The sequence below is a fragment of the Hirundo rustica genome, chromosome 17, assembly GCF_015227805.2.
Source record: "Hirundo rustica isolate bHirRus1 chromosome 17, bHirRus1.pri.v3, whole genome shotgun sequence".
NCBI lineage: Eukaryota > Metazoa > Chordata > Aves > Passeriformes > Hirundinidae > Hirundo > Hirundo rustica.
Window position 1 is genome coordinate 11627233 of NC_053466.1, and position 19128 is coordinate 11646360.

Genomic DNA, 19128 nt, shown 5'->3' on the forward strand with positions numbered 1-19128 from the left:
CACACGGCTTTCGCTTGTCTCCTGCCACCCCGAGCCTCACCTGATTCCAGAAGCATAAGGCTCTCAGGAACATCCATAGGATTCAGGGTTTCCTTTTTCCAGGGCACTGTGACACAGTTCTGCCCTGATTCCAGATTTGTCACCATCAGCACTGGCCCAGGGTCGTGAGGCTGGACCCAGCACTGGGCCAGGGCAGAGGCCAGGGAGGTCCTTTGTCAACGCTTTGCCATTTGCTTCATTTGCAGTTGAAAGCCAGAGGGGCAGAGAGCCCTTCTGACACTGTGATGGCAAAACCCTCTCTGCTCTGCAGGTCCTTCCCTCTACCCTGACAGCCCATGTTTGTTTGGGAAGCTGGGGTGACACATTTGGTGTAAGCCAGAGCCCCATCTCAGAGGGTTCCTGGCGAGGTTTGAGGGACTGCTTTGCCTTGCTGGGGCCTGGCCAGTCTCAGTGGTGCACTCCAAGTGTTTCCAGAGCAGGGAGCTGGGCTCTGGCTCCAGCAGGGACTGGTGGGTGACCCAGGGGACAGCAATAACCAAACAGAGCAGCCGCTGCCACCTTCCCTCTTCCTGCTGTGTAAAAACTGCCCAAGAAAAGCCTCCTTTAATCGCTCCCCCTACATTAGACCTTCCAAGGGAAATTAGCACAAATGCAACATCAGTGGCACCAAGGGAACAGACCCTGAATGACTTGGAGGGAGGTTAATTAGTTTGTTAAAATCCTTCTCTCTTTAGCTCTCACCTAAATCTCTGAGCCTTGACAAACAGTTGGGAAAAAGGCTCTCTGCAGAAAATCAATGCTCTTTAGAGGTAAGAGTTAAAGATCCTCCAAGGAGCATACAGTTGGGAAATAAAGTGGAGAAGACTGTTTCTCCACCATTAGGATAGAAGATGAATGTTAGATGGGAAAGCAAAATATTTCCAGGTCTCCATAAAAATCAGAAGGGAGACAAAAAGCCCATTTTCCTACCTATGGTTTACTGTCTACTGTGGGTTACTGTAGGTCCCCACCTACCCTGTAAGAGAGGTGCTGAAAAGCTTTAACTGGCTTTTGCAGAACTGATTGAAGATCCCAGATACTGAGTGCCAGGGATGTGCCAGGTGTTACTGCCTGTCCCTTTGGAGAACAATCCCCTCAGTGCTGGAGCTGCTGGCAGACTGCTCCTGTTCCTGGGCACACCAGCCAGGGAACGTCAGTGTGCTGGGGAAGCCCCTTACAGACAATTGCCCCTTTAGATTAATTTAATAGATGACTGCATTGAATTTTGTACAGATCCCAGCCCATTGTAGCTGCCCTGAGCATGGTGGCACCAGGAACCTGTCACAGGGCTGGTGTGTGCCCATGGTGAGACGTGGCCCTGCCAGTGCTTCTGCTACTTCCACTGCCACTGTAGGGCTGTGGTGGGATGGCTAAAGGACAACGCTGCAGCTCAGTGACTGCCACAGGCAGCACTTTGGGACTAAAGTCTCCTTGAGTACCTGGTTTAAAGCTGAGACTAACTTCATTCAGTCTCCACACCAGAGCTCTGTGCTGCCCTGTGGGTGATAGAAGGGCAGACAGTTCCAGCTCCAGAAACAAATCTTCTTTAATCTAAGGACATGATTTCTTTGCTAGACAGAATGAGCTGTGTGCCCTGCCTTGTATACTGTCCACTGATGTTTGTATTTCAAAAGCCACTGCATCATCTGATTCTGGCCAGCTGTCTAAAAAAATCCCAAAACAGACAACATCCTGTATACTGCTGAGACCTCTTTGTCAGAGGCTGTGAACTCCTCTGCATCCAGCACCAGGATTGATTGAACAAACTGAAGCAGTATTTTATTGCTGAAGCATAAAACACGGGAATAAACAAGCACCAAAGTGCTACTGATCATTAAAACCAGATGGGAGCCCATTTACTGCCTCCAGCAGTGAGGTGCCATGGCTGCTCCGCTGGGGCCCCCTTGAAATAGGAAACCCAGAGCACCATCTGGGAGGTGCTGCATGGCAGTGGCTACAGGCAGCCCCTGCAATTCCAGCCTGCAGTTATCTGCACTGTGCTCTCACCACCACCCCAGGGATGACCAAGGAGTGTCAGAGCTCTGAGTCCTAGCTCCAGACATACCCTGTAAGGTTGTGTCTCCATGAAAATGCCCTGGAAGGGACAGGGAGCCCATCCAAGGCCAGTCCCATTGTCCAGAGGAGGTGGGACAGGGAGAATCACAGGCTGCATTCCCACACACAGACCAGGGACTCGGCGACATTTCAACAGTATTTGTTCAAATGCGCATCAGAGAACCATCAAGGGTTCTGGTCATTCCTGTGCAATTCAGCTGCCACATGGTGGATTATCCAAGGCAGTCCAGGTCTGACCTTCTTCCTTACCAGCCAGTGCTGTCTGGCATGGGAAGTGAAGTGCTACGTGGGAAGAAGCCAGAGGCTATTTCCTCTCCTTCCTAATTAACACACCCACAAACAGATAAATACCCAAGGAGAACATTCCCAGTCTGGCTACTGGAAACTGGCCTCCAGGAACAGCTCCATCCTGAGTACCCCCAGCTGCAAGCTGAGCTCAACCCCCTCCCCAGACTGAAGCTTTGCACCTTTGTCCCCAAGTCCCATCTTCCCGTGGCAGGGAGCCCTCTCAGCAGCCGAAACAGGAGCACGGCATGGGGCCCGGGATGGATTCCTGGGCAGCCCGAGAGGAGATGCAAATGGAGCGGGAGACTGCTCGAGAAGCAGAGACAGACAGATGCTTTTACACTTCAAAGGGAGCAGGGCCCTGTGAGGCTTTCAGGAATACGCACAAATCGATAGACTCCTTTCAAACACCGAGCACATTTGCTCAAGTGTGAGGCAATTATTCCCTGAGGATGGAGGCAGGACAAGGCCATTAACAGCCATACGGGCAGGATGAGGAACATGCTGCTGCTCCAGCGGGAGCGCCAGCCCAGCCCAGCCCGGCGGGCAGAACCCCGCTGTCCCGGCCCAGCTTTCTCATCCAGGATTTACAAAATGCCCTGGTGTCCCCAGGGGCTCTGTATGGAGCACGTTAGTGTCATTCAGCCTATACCAGTGCGATGCTCATTGGATCCTCTTGGTGAACAGCAGGTTTGATCGCATCCCCTCCACTGCTCTAGTTCGCTGCCTTTATCTTACTGAAGCAATTCCCATTTCCCCCTCACCCGAATGCTGCCGGGCAGAGCCTGAGCCGCTCTGGAGAGCTCTGTCTCCACTGAGCCCCTTCGAGACGGCAAAGCAGAGCCCAAAGCAGATTGTGGGCGAGCAGAGGGCTGGCTGCTCAGCATGGGGACAGACCCCGCGGCGTGACAGGAATCACGCCTGACTCATCCCTGCCTACTCTGCACCAGCACTTCCCTGCGGATTACCCTTAATGCACCATCTCCCAGCGAGCACGTTGCAGAGATCACAGGTGCCCGTGCCTTGGACCCCACAGATGGGAGCTGGAGTGACGGTGCCAGCACACAGGAAGTCTCTCCTGGGAACAGCTGCTCTTTCACATGTACAGTCGTATTTGTACAACGGGAGGCAGAGATACTGAAAGTGAGCAGTGCTTTTTGCCTGGTGCATGACTGATGGGAGTGCCCATCCTGTATCACCGGCTGCCCACTCTGCTTTATGGAGGCACATAATTTACCCTCTTCAGTAAAAATAGAGGAGGAGGAAATAAAAATCTCAGCATGTCCCTAAAGAACTGTAGGAGATTAAAATTAAATCTATCCATTACACTCACCAAGCAGGGCGCTGTCTGGGCAGGAACACTGTAGTGGTACACCTGCATGTTCAAAGAAAAGAAATTGAGTATTAGAGAAGCGTCAGAGGCAATCCAGCACCCCACAGCAAAGTGCTTCGGGTCATAAAACAAACTCACACGACTTGGAAAAACAAAAAAGGAATAACACTAAACTAACCTGAACGCTGCAACTGAGCAACACTGCTCAGCACAGCTGCAGCACCTCTTCTCAACCCTGTATCAAAGGTTTGCTTCACCCTCGGTTAAAATTTTGTCTGATACTTCTGCTCAGGCCCAGGTCTCAAGAACACTTCTGGGTTTGTTCTAGGATATGTGTGTCATGTATGTGCCATGGGGGAGAAACACCTTTCCACCTCCTTCAATGTGTCCTGTAAACCTCTCCGTGTGTTCATCTTGCTGTAATGCCCAGAAAGAACATTTAGACCTCACTACAGCTCTGCAAGGTAGGAGAGTAAAAAGCAGCTTACCTGGAGGAGCAGGGAGCCAGGCCAGCAGCAGAGGGCTGGGAACAGAGCCCCAGACAGAACAGGCCTCCCTCACAGCCACTGACACTGCAGCAAGGTCGTGTCTCTGAGAACAGCTGTGCCCAGGGCAGCTGAGGAACACACAACAGGCCACCCCAGCACCATCAGAGAAGTGTCTCCATTCCCTGGCCAGCCCTGCACAGTTTTCCCACTCTCTCTTTGCTCTTGGCCACTCACTGAGTACCTGGAGGCCAGGGGTGGGCAGGTACATGAAGACACCTGCAGCTGCACATGTGGCGGCTGAGGAGCGGGCAGAGGAGCCAGCAGCATGGGCAGCAGGGATGGGCAGCAGGGATGGAGAAGCAGGGATGGGCAGCAGGGATGGACAGCAGGGATGGGCAGCAGAGATGGACAGCAGGGATGGGCAGCAGGGATGGACAGCAGGGATGGACAGCAGGGATGGACAGCAGGGATGGGCAGCAGGGATGGGCAGCAGGGATGGGCAGCAGGGATGGGGAAGCAGAGATGGGCAGCAGGGATGGGCAGCAGAGATAGGCAGCAGGGATGGACAGCAGAGATGGGCAGCAGGGATGGGCAGCAGGGATGGACAGCAGGGATGGAGAGCAGGGATGGGCAGCAGGGATGGGCACCAGGGATGGGCAGCAGAGATAGGCAGCAGGGATGGACAGCAGAGATGGGCAGCAGGGATGTCGCTTGGAGCTGCCCCTGGCAGCAGGGAGCTCGGAGCAGCTCACAGCTGGTGGCCAGCACGGCTTGTTGTTCCAACCAAATGTTGCCTCCCCCCTGCTAAGAGGCTCCACATGGATCCCACCCTAGGGCTCGAGAATTGAGTGGATTTTAAACTCTGCAATAAAACCCCATTTGACTTGAAAGAATGTTGTTATTCCTGGAAGGGGGTTTGCGCTGCTTGCTTGGATCACCTCAAAGTGCGCCGGTACTTAGGCTGACCAGACACCCCACCCCGGGCAGTGGGGTCAGCCCAAAGCAAGCCAGGAGTCCTGCCCGGCCTGGCTGCCCAGCACCAGGTGTTTCAAGAGCCGCAGCCCAGCTGGGCACAGGAATGGATCCCCAGGATCTCCTCAGGCCTCTCTGCAGACGCGGAGCCCGCCCGGAGCCCCGCGGCCCGGCCCGGCCCGGCCCCGCCCCACACGCGTGAGGGCTCGGCCCCGCGGCGGCGGCCGCAGCAGCGCGGCTCCGGAGCTCGGCCAGTGGCGCCGTGCCAGAGCTCGGTTTGCACCAGCCCGGCTCATCCTGGTCCCTGCAGCACCTGGAAATTAGAAAAGCTCTTAGTGAAACCGGCTGGGAGGTGCTTCTGCGGAGCCAGCGCAGGTCCAGGCGCCGAGGCCGCGCCCTGGGCCAGGCCCGGGGAGCTGGCCGTGTCTCCCCAGGGCTGCGGGCAGAGCTGGGAGCTTTGCTGCGCAGCCTGCAGCTGCCTGCGGAACAACTGCAGCATCGGCAAGAAAACATTCTTCTGCCATTCCCATCTGCATTGGAGCACTGTCGGACAAGGCTTAAGGCTGCAAAAACCAGTAGGAGAAACCAAAATAAATCAAGATCTTGATTTCTCATAGGAAATTTACCTAGATCCCATTTATAGTCCATTTGCCCTTCTCCTTATGTAACTTCTCTGCAGGAGAGGAGCAGAAAACACAGAGAAAATAAACAATTTTCTGCAAAGAATTGGTGCAAGAGCTTGAGTCACATCTAGCAGTGTGAGCAGATAACCTGAGGCTCACTGAACACACTGGAGAACAATGACTGCTGAGATCAACAGCGTGTCATGCATGTACAAACTGGCCCCAGGTAACATGACTAAAGCAGAACACGTTGTGCTTGAGAGAGATGCACAAAACCTACACTTTTGAGTTTATTTTATTAGTCTTAATGGCCTGACTTCCACATGTCTCATTTCCTTTTATTGAAGCTGTCAGAGGCATTACATTATCTCACATGCGTGCAAAACCAGCATTGCAGTCGAGCTCACATAGACTTTAAATGCCACAGCTGAAGAAAACAAGCCAGTGGGAACTGCAAAGGGAGGGGGCGGGAGCAGAGTCCAGAGCACACCTACAGGCAAATTCTCCAAAGGCTTCCCAAACAAGCCGAGCGCAGCTTCTAATCAGAGGGAAAGGATAGGTACTTCTCCAGCAAGCTGGATGATTCACTGGAGAAGGGCGAGCAGTCCTGTTGCAACAGAAGGCTGATGAGTAATTGATGGCTCGTCCTAGGCACAAAGCCACAAAGCTGAATCTTTTACCCCAGTGCAGAGCCGTCTGCCAAACCAGCTCTACCGACAGGCCCAGGGGGCAGCAGCACCTGCACTGCTACTGCAAAGGTTTGAAAGAAACAGCATTGCACTCCTATTTTCACAGGAATTCCCCAGTGCTGCCTAGCTGGCCTCAGTTACTGGTGCTCACTGCAGCTTTCCATCCTCATTAGCGCTCTGTGACAGGGAAACACGTCCCAGCTACAAAGATGAAACGGATCCAAGCAGGTAGCCTGTGGGAGATGCATTCTCTCTGGGCATGCTGCTGGCAGCGATCCTGGGTCGTGCACAAAGTGCCCCCCTCGGGCACATGATGCTCAAGGCACGCACTCAGCTCCCCAGCCATTCCGCTCATCCCATTTCCAAGATGTGAAGGACAGTGGTGGCAAAATTAACTACTAATGGCCAGAGACAGCCTTTTACAGCTGACCTGCCTTTATGCAGCTGGCATTTGGACAGCGGGAAATCACGATATTTTGGCATTAAAAAAAAAAATCTGCTCCACATTTTGTTTCTCCAGCCAGATTTCCCTTTAAGTGAGTTGCTCACATCCACATGTGTCATGCACAGCAGGTACAAATCACTGCTGGCCAGGGTGCCGTCAGAGGGGAGGCTCACAGGGCATTGTGTACATGTACTGTGGCAAAGTCTGACCTTTATTTCAATGCTGCACATCCTCACATCCTGGGAAGCCCAGGGGAAGTACTCAGATGCTCTGTACATATCATAATTGTGGCACAAAAGCAGTTCACAATATACAATTTAAATAGGGAAACAGTCATCGTAGCTGAGTCCACAAATTTACAGGGCTACTTTTCACAGTAATTTTAACAACAACAACATGGCTCAACATCCCTACACTATGCAGATGCACAGTGAGGAGCTGGTGCCCCAAAAACCTGGTGCAAGCCTTTCCCAGTGTCCCTGCACAGGGGTCCTGATGCACTGGGCACAAACCTGCCCAGGTCTGCTCAGAATCAACATCTTGCTTCACACACACACACACACGCACTCACACGTGTGTGCACACAGAAAGCCATCTGGCACACAGGCTAAACGACACACCTCAGTGCCTGCAGAGACCACACGGCAGCCATTAGTGTGACATGAAAACCTCCCTGAATAACACCCAGGAACATGTCTATCCTCCCTGAGAGGCAATGAGTCTTGTCTCACCAAGTCCCCAATGCCAGGGCCAGCTGCATTTGGGCAAACAGGGAGACCTCCCCCTTCTAACAGGAGGATGAAAAGAATCCCTGCTAGCATGGCAGTGCACAGCCTGCTCCTGGCCAGGATGGGAGCAGAGAGGAGGGAGGTGGAGCCACTCTGCTAACTGAACATGGACAGATCCCTACAGACTCCCAAACAGCGGAGAGATGACTTCACACACTCACACAGCAGGAACCACAACTATAAATTATATTCTCCAGGGGCGGCAGGGAGTGGGAGAAGGAGTAAGTTCACAGTGGAAAATTTCCTTTTCCTCTAAAGGAAGAGGTTGGAGTGACACAGGAGCACTGCTGTTCATGGCTCTGCTTCTGACAACCTTGGAAAGCCCCAGAGTAGCCCCCCAGATTCCATGAACAACATCCCTCCACCTCCACAGAATGAAGAGCGTTTCACTGACCTCCAGTCTAGGGCTGACAGAGGAGGGCTGGCCACGGGGACAGGAAGACACCACACGCAGCCTTGCTGCTACTCCTGCATGGAACAAGCTCTGCCCTGCCTGCACGACCCACTGCTGTGCTCCAGACACACCTTGCTGTGCATTTTACTCTCTGCTGCTGCTGCTGGAAGAAAGGCAAGACTCTAGCTTTACTTTGACTATACTAAGTGAGGAAGCTGCTTAAAGTTCACCAGGATTGCTTGCTTTGCTCGTCTTTGCAATATTTTCTACAGCTTTTTGGCCACGTGGATGGCTTACTGGAAGTCCCAGGAGGAAGGGATGTTGGAAGCTGCCAAATGCGAGATGCCAACACTGTGACTGCCAGTTCAGCAGCTCTTTAAATACTGTTCTTGCAGACCTGTGGTTTCCTACTCCTGCTGGGGAAAAAAACCACCGCAGAACACATTGAGCCTGAGCCACAATGACATGGCTGGGGCAGCCACCAGTTTAACCACTGCTTGTGAAATATGGTGAGGGGGTTGTTGTGCAAGGAGACAGGGAAGTGAAGGTGTCCCATGCTACTGCTTGCAGCAATACCTCTGCCTAGTGTAGGCAAAGCTTCACAAGTCCAACACCCCAGAGCAAATTCAATCTCATTTACAATTTTCTTTCAGTTTTTTTCACTGGGAAGGGTCCTTCCCATTCACCAGCAGGCGTAGGGGAACAGAGGGTACTGGCTCCACTCTGCCACGGTGCCGTGGGCATGTCCTGGAGTTCCTTGTGTGTTGTACTCCGTGGAGAAGGCCGAGTAGCTCATTGCCCTGTACTGGCTGTGGGAAGGCACCACCCACTGCCCCAGGCCCTGCTCCGTGCCATAGGGACTGTACATGGGCGCCCGGGGCCCCGCTTTCCCCACAGTGTCCAGAGCCATGTTCACCACTCCTGTGTAGTCCTGGGGAGGAGGCAGAGGTGGGGGCAGTGGGGGCAGGTTGGTGAAGCCCTCTGGGAGCTGTTTGGAGTCATGCTCGGGCACCATGGCGAGATCCAAGGCGTGGCACCTCGCCCGGAAATCGTTCAAGGTTGTGGCATCCCGGCTGGGAAGCTGCTGGCTGTCCCCAGCTTCGTGGAACCTGGGCCCAAGGGCAGAGAGAAGAGAGAGTCAGACCTACCAGTCTGGAAAACCATGGAAAATCCACAAAGATCCCCTGGGGAAAGGCAGGGCAAGCTCTTCCCCTTGCCTACTGCTTCATCTTACTGTTAACTGGGGATTTTTAGCCCAGGCCTCACTGTCACACTCACAGAAAAATGAAATGCCAGAGAACGTGAGGCCAGATTACCTTAGTTCTGGCCCAGTTCTCGTCTGGGCTCACTCACACCCCATTTTGCAATGAGGAAGGAGAAATCCCTGGAGTCTTGTCACTGCTCCCACAGTTCCTCCAAAGGACAGGCAAGCTCTGTAGTACACAGAGCTGGCTGGGAGAGCGTTTTGGGACTGGGAAATAAAGAACATTACAAAGACACAAGCACGCCCAGAACCAATGGGTTTGAACCAGAAGAGAAAGGCTATCCTTGGACCTGTGCCCATGATAATCTACCATCTCTCAAGCACATGTGCTGTCCAACAGAAAGGCATCCTCTCCCTATTCCCACCTGGCGGTTTTCCTTAGGAAACACCCAGCAGGGTGAGGAGAAGAGGAATCCCACCAGTTAAAGCGTGGCTTTGGACCGGAAGGTAGCACTCACCGATACGTTTGGTAGGACGGCGTTGGCACTTGCTGCTCTCTGGCCAGCCCCTCCCTCTGCTCAGCAGGCACTGGAGAGGCTGCAGGGAAGGCCTGGCTGCTGCTCTGCTCCGAGCCCCAGAAGGGATAGCCACTGCTCACCACCACAGGGTTACTCTCTTCCTTCACATCTACATTCTCATCCTTCTCAAAATCTGACTCAAAGCAGGGGAAAAGAAAGAATGGAAAAGAATGAGAAAGGGGAAGGAGGGAGGCAAAGGTCACAATGGTCTACTGGCAGTTGCAGTAATCACAGGATGGTGGAAGGAAACACACCACCACCTCCTGCAGTCCTTCTGTCTTAAGGGAATATCCCCTTCCAGCTCTTTTCTGCCCACATACTGTGGTGGTCAGTCCTGCCCTGTCCCCTCTCCTTAGCTGTGCCACTGCAAGCAGCCAGGAATGATGCAGCTTAAAAAACTTCCTGAATATCATCCTCTGGGTTTGTTGTGATCAATATTACCACGTTCCTCAGCAGCAGGCTCCTTTTCCTCAGGCAGCTTCCTCTTCTGGCTCTTGGCTGGACTGGGCTTCTGGCATTTGGCTCGTCCTTCCCTGGGAAGAAAAAAGATGTGGGAATAGCTTTGATGTAAGTTTTTTGCCTAGATAAACAGGCGTGGATGCTATTAAGATGAGAAAGAAAATCCATAACGTTTTTAAAGTTTAAGTAAAACAGAGTCAGCTTTGGCCTTTTTTCGTCAGGATTTTTTTTCAGATTTTTTTTTTCAGGCATAAAATAGCACAAAACAAAATCTCAGATATTTTTGTAACATTTTCTGCTTGGAAAAAAAACCTCCATTATTTTCCTTCTCTATTGCCAGTCTGGGGTTGCAATTTAAGCTTTTTGTTTTCATCTCATCCACTGGCTGCCCTCAGACCAAGCAGAAGATCTCACTGGTACTGGTATCCATCTTCCTTCTTGCAGACAAAATCTCCCACTGGAAGAGACACTTTTCCACCCACAGGAAAAGGAGACAAGGGAGCCTCCAAATGTCAGAATCAAGCTGATCTCCCAGAGACTAAATGGTCTGCTGTGGGCTCCTGTTATCACTGCTATTCATATGTCAGACTCCAGTCTAGCTCCAATGTGCAAGGGAGTGCAGGTCTCAAGTTTGTCACACCTCCCACACTTCTGTAGGAATTGTCACCTCCCACTCCCCAAGTCTCTTGAGAAGAGGCTGCACAGAGGGACATCACTCCCAGATACAGTGTGCACAATGCAGCAGGCTCAGCAGAGCTGGCTGCTAGAGTTCTGCTCAAAGACCTTGGGTAAAATTCACAAGTGAACTCCAGCTATAAACAAACCAAAATGAAAAAAACAGTTTACCTTCGAGTGTTCTTCCCATGTTCACGGAAACCTTTAGCAAATGGATTGTTGTCAATCTTGAGCTTTGTAATCTTCAAATGAAAGGAACAAGACTCAGCATCACAGTGACTGGTTGGGTTCCTCACTGTTCCCAGACCTTCACCTCAGTATTTATCACAACAGATAAACCGTGTGAGGGTTTTGGACATGGCTTTGCCGCAGTACCTCAGCTCTCCCAGCAGCCCCATCACTGATCAGGAACTGACCCACAGAGAGAAGTGCCAGGCTCAGCAGGGATTTGGGTGGGATTCATCTGACTAGAGGAATATACAGGGTGAGGATCTGTATCTGCACCTGCAGCCCTACTTTTTACTGCGTTTGTCAGTGTCACTGACAGTGCACTCAATACAATCAAGGTACACAACTCATCACAGAGGAGATGTTTTCCACAGGAACCACGATGTGCCCATTTCTTCCCGCTGCCCCCCCAGGTGCCCAGCATGAGCAGACAGGAAGGAGACGCCTTCCTTCACAGCAATTTTCCAGACAGCATTTCACAGCGTGCCCAGAAGCAGAGCCTGCACACCGTACCTGCTCGTTCTGGTAGGCAGTGACAGAGGTGAAGACAGTCTCAGGGAAGCTGAACACCTGGAAGATGCTCCAGCGGACACTGAAGAGGTCATCTGCCTGCACGATGTGGAAGCGCGGCTTGTAACGGTGCATGGAGTGCAGGATGATCTGGGACACACAAAGGCCAAGGTTTCCACGTGCCACCACTGCCAGCACGCAGACTCCCTGTGCAGACTCCCAGGACACCCAGTCGTAAGCAGGGACTCCTGCTGGGATTGGTGTCCAAGCCAAGGCCCTGCAGTGACAGCACAGACCCAGCCCTTCCCTGGCAGGGAGCTATAGAGGGCACAAGGGCTGGGCTGAGGGGGCAAGCAAGGGCACCTGGATATGTTTTGATTTTTACATCATCTAATTCCTCACAAATCCTGCTTGTTTCCCACAAGGTTTGTCTGCAATGAATTCCAAGAAAGCACAGCACAACCTACATGCCCATGTTGATCCAGAGTGTTGTTAGTGAGCTTCAGTTTTTGGAAGGAGACAGGTTCTTTCATCCAGTGGCTGCCAGGAGCTGGGGAATCTGGGTGGACATAGGTGCGACAAGGGAGCTGGGGCTCTGCTTTTCCTGCAACTTCCCACTGATCTTTATTCCACTGTGAAGGGAAAGACAAAAATCTGGAGCTTAAAAGAAATGCTTTCCGTACAGAAAAGCCCCAGCAAGTTGGCTTCACTGTCAATTCAGTGCACTCCTCTGAAGCACAAGTAGCAGATTCTCTCTTATGAGCCATCATCACATTACCAAATCAGCTCCAAGTTTTGGCCTCATTTTTCCTCCCTTTCTCCCAATGGCTGCCAGAAAAGTCTGACATTAATCTTGATTAAAACTGTACTGCTTACAATGAATATCAGTTACCTTTCCAGCTGCTCCCCAAGCAAAACTGACAAATAACTCCAGAGAGGCATAAAATCCATCAATTACTTCTGAACTTTGTCCAAAGAGAATTTATTTATCAGTGTGACAAGTGAAGCATAAAGATTAATCTATTTCAAACAAAGATGAAAGGACAGCATAAATTCTGTTATTTAAAGTACTTACCTTGTACCTGAAGTTATCCATTGGCACAAAATCTACCAGCATGAGGTACTTGGCATATGGGATTAAGCCAGAGACTTTGATTTTGCATTGAGGAAACATTCGCCTGAAGGAGAAATGAGAAATAGAGTATAAAGCTTTCTCTGTAAAGTGGCTGTTAATGATCAAGCAGCATGTCACATTTACTCACTGCTGTGCAAAGCCCTGTGAGCAGTATTTCTCCAGCCAGCCACTGACCATTTGTCCATCTCATTGATGGAGTGTCCAGTCCTGTGGGTTTAGCTGGGACAGACACTAACAGGGCAGCAGTCACTGAGGGCCTGACACCGTTACTGCTTTTGTTCTTCCAATTCCTCTAACACAACAGTGGGAAACTTGAAAGGAGCTATTTGGAGGCTGTACCTAGTTCCTGGCCTGCTGCAGCTCTCACGGCCCTGGAGGATGGATTAAATCTGAGCGTGGGTAGAAAACGTGCTCTCGTCTAAGAGCACACCCAGCTTTCTGTTCCCATGCTCCCTGCCGCTACTTTTAACTTCTGACTCTGCAAAAAAGCTTTGACAGCTACCTCCCTACCCAAAGGGATTGTTCCAGCTCACAGCAGCGTTGACACAATACTTTACAGCTTCACAATTCCATCTTCTTTCACTGCAAGCTCCACAATACGTGACTCATTTATACTTCAGCGGAGTCTGCACACACAGATTGTTACGAGTCTGGGCCATATTCTTGTCTGCAAACACAGACTCAAACCCAAGCGTTTACTGCTCAACTGCTGCTGCCTGCGACCCAGGCAAAGGGAGCCCAGGGCACTTCCCAGAGCAACCTCAAAGTGACAGGAAGAACTCCAGTGTTACATGGTGAGATAAGGGTACAGGAGTTTTCTCAGCACATCAGCCCCACAAGTGACCTTTTGCACTTCACAGTTTGGATTTCTATGACACCCTGAAAGTGCAATTCTTCTGCCAGGGTCAGGAAGATCGGCTACAAAACCAGTGTAAAAGCCACCAGTAGAAAAACGAGCACCTGGACACTTTGCCAGCAGCTCGGAGGGGTTTGGTGTGCGGGCAGCTGTCCTGTGCCCATTACCTGCCAGATTTGGTGATGATCATCTCAGTCCCTATCTGGTGAAACTTCATCCAGAGCCCCATGTCCTCGAGGGTGACCACGATGGAGCTCTGTGGGAAGGGCTCCAGGCTGGGGGAAGGAAGGGCCTCACACGGCGCTTTCACGTCTGGAAGGAGAAATGAGAGGGTGACTGCAGACAGACGGGAGGGGAGCCCGCCCTCGGGGTCTGGGCAGTCTGTGCCACAGCAAACCTCTTAAAAACTGATCCTGCTCTTCAAAGGATTCCTGTTACTTAGTAGGCTCAGAGGTAGGGAGCCTTTTCCAGGTTTGGTTTTAGCTGGTAGGTCCTTCTGGAAGGATCTGTGTGTTGCACCAACTCAACCCAGATTCCATTGTTACAAACCCACACTGGCAGGTAGCCACAATCCCCTGTGCTGGTACGATCAGGGACACACAAAACAACACTTTGTCAAGAGAATACAACGAAAGCTGAAAGGACTGGAAAGATTTTAAGAGTGCCAGTGGGTAATCAGGGAAAATGACAAGTAGGTGGTAGCAGAGGTGAAAAATCCCCCCAGAAGACAAAGATGAGACAGGCAGGAGTCCTGAATGTAAGGGAAGGCAAGAAAAGGAGGTGACAGAGATAGACTATGGATATTCTGAAAAGAGAAAGGCTGGTCTGAACTGGCAGTGGAGATGGGGAGCCCTGAGGAGCCTGGGAGGGGTGGAAGGTGTCTCTTCAGTAACACCATAACACCATGGCAGTGCTGCGACCTGCTGCTCTTCCTCTTGCAGGCACAGCACCACCTGTGCCTCTGGGCATGGGGAAAGGGAAACCACTCTGCAGGAACTGCCTTTGGTGTTGATGGCACCAACCACCTCTGTTTGGATTAAAAACCTCCTTAAAACCTCCAGTAGGTGCTCTCAGCAGCATTGCAATGCAGGCAAGAGTGCTGCTGCCGTAGTGAGAAGCCCGGTTCCATTTGAGGTCAGAATGTGAGCCAGAAGAGCTCTTCTGGGCTGACTTCAGAGCCAGCCGGGCTTTAGGAACCCTGCCCCGAGGAGGGATGAGGATCTTGCTCGGTGGGGCGCCCACAGCAGCAGGTCAGGGACCCCTCTGGGTGGTGCATTAGCAGCCAGGCACAGCTATTTGTCTAAAAGGTAGATTTTTCTGCCTCTCAGCCTGATCAGGTCTTATTCGCAGCATAGCAGAAAAAAAATGGGATTTTCACCTTGTTACAGCTTTCCTGAGTAATGTCTTCAAAAGAGCGTTCACAAAAAGCAAACAACTATTTTCAGAGAAATTAGCTTTTTTCACAAAAGGGCATCTTTCCACCAAAACAACCCAGTACAAGTCTAAGCGGTTCTTCCCTCAGGATTAAGAAGTAGCAAACATTAAAATATAACTTTGTTTGTAGAGGTCTTTAGGCATTAAAAAAAAAAAAAAAAAAATCCTCTACCCTTTTTTCTGCTTTGATCCAACATTAATGAACTGGCCAAGAAGTGACACCTAGTTTGCTCACCAAGATTAGCCTGTTAACATCTTCTTACTAAAGCTTCCCCCATATCCTCTTGCAAAGACATGAAAGCTGCCATGAGACCATGCATTTGGTAGCTCAGTGCAGCACATGTATCAAAAGGAGTTACAATAAAATTGGGCTGATTTCCCACAGGAGCCATCCAGCCACAAATAAATGCAAACAGGTTTTGATTAGCTAGACAGATGCTCGCTTCTTCCCCAAATGAGTTTTCGAATTAACATTTCTTTAAGCAAATTCCAATGCCATTAAAAGAGACTCCAACAAGGCAGATCTCAGGAGTCTTTAGTGAGGGGAGATTTCCAGTGAGAGGAACTGAAGTGAAAGGAGTTCAACACCGAATTAAAAATCAAAGGCAGATATTGTAATCTGGTTTTTACCAAGATGAGTCCACAACACACCTGTAGGAGCACAATGCTGCAGGAGACAGGGACAATAAATGTTGCAGCTAAGGTTTTAAAATGTAGTTAATGCCTTTCACGGTGCAGGTTTTGTGTGCACAGGCTGAGGCTGAAAAGCAGGACGTGAGCAGTCTGCACGAGGACCTGGAGCCCAGCAATGGTGGGAGCTGCTGAATGGATCCACTCAGCTGCTGTCGGTTCAGCGGGACCCTGCAGTGATGGATCTATTTGTAGCATCCACTTCGGATTTTGTTTGCAAATTTTGCTTGGATTTTTGATTCCCTGCTAGTTTGTGCCTGTGTTACTGATGGCAAGGCTCACGCACTCACCCTCCCACAGATGCCTGAGTGTTGGAATTATGGCACAGAGAGGTTTGGGCAGTGTCCAAGCACTGAATGGAACCTGGTGAGCTGTACTTCTCCAGCTTCCCCTTCTGTGCAACTTGGTTTTAAAACTGTTATTATCTGAAAGAGATTTAAACATTTTCCAGCAGTTCTAGTTTTATTTTTTAAAAAATATTCCTGTTATCACTGTGTTGGTAACCCCAAACGTGGCCCATTCAAAAACATGTTATTTATGTCCAGATGAGGCTGAAAGGCAAGAAGCTGCTATGGTAAAGGCACAGAAATTAAGAAACCTTCAGTCTATTCTGTGCTTGACTTGAAGGTCCTTAAAGCAATAGGAGTAGCTCGTGCTACAGTTTGTGTATCTAGAACGAGCTGTACGTATCTTTTTGTCATCTTGGGGACAGACAGGAAAGAAGGAGAAATGTGAGACAATTTGGTAGTTTTAGGAGGAAGATCTCTGGATAGAAAATGCTGGAGTACAACTGCCTCACCTAAAGCCGTTCCTCAATTAACTCTCCATTACTGAGACAACGTTAAAACACCAGAAAATTTGTTGCAGCCTTTCCAAAATGCGTAGGATAGGATTTGCAATACTGAGGAAACTCCAATAAGGGAAAAGCTATGCCTACCTTGATTAAATCAGTTCTTATTACATTTGTTGCTGTTATCTTCCAAGCGAAGCACAACACTTACAGCTATCCACGGTCCACCAGGGAAGAATGCACATCAACATACAAAACTTTCTAATAAATTCATCTTGCAAACAAGCAAAAAACCCCTCCCATGTTCTCTGATCTTCTCAGTGTCAGTGGAAACACCCCGACCCTCTGGAGGGAGCCTCATTTCTCAGATCCAGAAAGTTTTTTGGCAATAACAAAAGTACGATGTTTCTACAGATGCAATGGCTTCACCTCTCTGATGCATCCAGTCATCACCTGGAACATTTCTGCTGTAGGGGGTCATACACACCAGAAGCAACCCAGTAAGAAAATGAGGTGAATACTGCAATATTTGGAATCTTTATCATGATAATACCATAATACTTTTTTTTTTTTTCATTGCTGCTCTTTTGTTTTTCAACTTAAAATTCAAGTGGCAGAAATCCGTATGAATCAGATCAACACAGCAGGGACTGAAAAAAACCCCCAAAATAGCAGCAAAGGTGGAAATCATCTAAACCACTGCACATGTATTTTGCTCATGAATGAGACATCTTGCAGAGGAAGAGAAAGGAAGCTGAGACTGCCCAGTCACCTCTGATGTACCTATAAACAGGGCCAGGATTTTTTGGTTTTTTCTTTTTTTTCTTTTTTTTTTTTTTTTTTTTTTTTTTTTTTTTTTTTTTTTTTGTGATGCAGAGCAAAACCCCAGAGTAAATTTAGGGTTCAGTTGCACTGACAAATACAGCACCTCTGATGGCCCTTAGCGTCCCAAGGTATCTCTGTCATCGTGCCCAATCCAATCCTGCTCCACACAGGAGAGATTAACAGCGTGCTATGGGATGGATTGAAGGAAAATATAATGAAACCCTAAGGAAATCACAAAAATCCTGTGCTGGGCGGGAACCTGGAAGGAGTCAGCTGTGCCTGAGTGGGGTTCATGCTTTCAAAGGGCATAGGAAATAGGAAAAAAAAACCCCAAACCAGAGAGTTTGTATCAGAACAGTCATTAAAAATACAAGTATTTCCAAACTTTCTGTGGCCTTCAACCTGAAGAACTCACTGCTTTGTAGACAATCCACAAACATCTCCAGCCTCCAGCTGAAGGGTCACACTACACAAGGTGATGTGGGTGAGGGAGTTTGGGGCACAATGGTGAGCAAACCTTTGCTACCTTACAAAAGATCTTCTAAGGCTCTCAAAAAACACTCAAATCCACAACTTTCCATTTACTCCCATTAAAAAAAAAAAAAAAAAGCAAGCAGTTTTTCAATCCTCTCCATCCCCATGCACTCTTCTGTAAATGTTGGTAAGCCCTTCAGGAGCACTCGCTCCCTTTGTGGCACGGGTCTGGGATCCTTCTGTGCCGTGAGAAGAGGGAAGGATCCTTCACTTACCTGGTAAAGCTTGCATTTTTCCATGTACTGTGACGTCGAGGAGCTTGCAGGGCCAAGAGAGCCACCAGAGTTCTTACAAGGGGAGCCAAAATAGTCCAGTTCAAAAGCAGGTCTGATTTCCTGAAGCAAGCACAAGCCCTTCCTTCCGAGCCCCAGTGTCAAGAGTGAGCGGGATGAGGATGGGGCTCCAAGCACAGCTAGCCAAGGTGAGTTCCTGTTTTATGGAGCCTAATGAGCAGGGAGGAGCTTCCCGCCGGGGCTGTCCCCTTGCGAGCCTTTGATGTCCGAAGGGACAAAGAGAGGAAGGATCTGCAGCAATGGCTGGGGCTAGGGGAAGAAAATCAAAGAGAATTAACATGGCTTTGACATACAGGAAACCCTACAGGGGAAATGCACCTTGATTTACTGCTAACGCACTTTTAAACAAATAGAGACGGGACCGAAAACATCAGTCGAGGACTTAGCTACAAAATAAAAACAAACCCCTTAGACGGCAAGCGGGGATAATTTCTCTTCGGCTGTTCCATGGGTTTGTGATAATTCTCATCTTCAGCACACAGATCCGTTTTTACTCTTGATTTCTGGTATCAGAATCAGGATGGCATCGAGCTCATTCCTTGCAGGTGGGTGATTAACAGTCTGTGTAAAGTTTGGAACTGCTCTCACGACTGGAATGCATCCCTTCACCCACAGATGCCCTCTCCAACAACATGAGCACATTCGATGGTGTAACGTCACTCATCTGCCCAATTTCTGCATTCCCAGCCCTTAACTGCGCTCCTTCTCCGGGAGCATCGGGCACTGAGGTTATGCCTTGCTCAAGGCACTGCTCTCACCCAGGGAAGGCTGAGCAGAAATCGACG

At 50.0% G+C, this 19128-nt stretch overlaps 1 protein-coding gene across 1 annotated transcript; it reads right to left on the reverse strand.

The window, feature by feature from the left end:
* Positions 1-5936: 5936 nt before the first annotated feature.
* LOC120760501 (T-box-containing protein TBX6L) lies at positions 5937-19128 on the reverse strand. Its single transcript, XM_040080892.2, has 10 exons — positions 19102-19128; positions 18266-18592; positions 13945-14089; positions 12862-12964; positions 12254-12418; positions 11790-11936; positions 11220-11290; positions 10356-10447; positions 9855-10047; positions 5937-9241 (listed from the first exon to the last, which is right to left on the reverse strand). The coding sequence occupies exons 2-10, from the start codon at positions 18279-18281 to the stop codon at positions 8815-8817; spliced, it is 1359 nt and encodes a 452-aa protein (XP_039936826.1). The 5' UTR covers positions 18282-18592; positions 19102-19128; the 3' UTR covers positions 5937-8814.

Coding starts and splice junctions, on each gene's coding strand:
- LOC120760501 (XM_040080892.2), bottom strand. Junction 10,448..11,219: donor CATGGGAAGAACACTCGAAG/GTAAACTGTTTT, acceptor TTTTCTTCCCAG/GGAAGGACGAGCCAAATGCC. Junction 10,048..10,355: donor GCCTGCTGCTGAGGAACGTG/GTAATATTGATC, acceptor GCTTTGAGTCAG/ATTTTGAGAAGGATGAGAAT.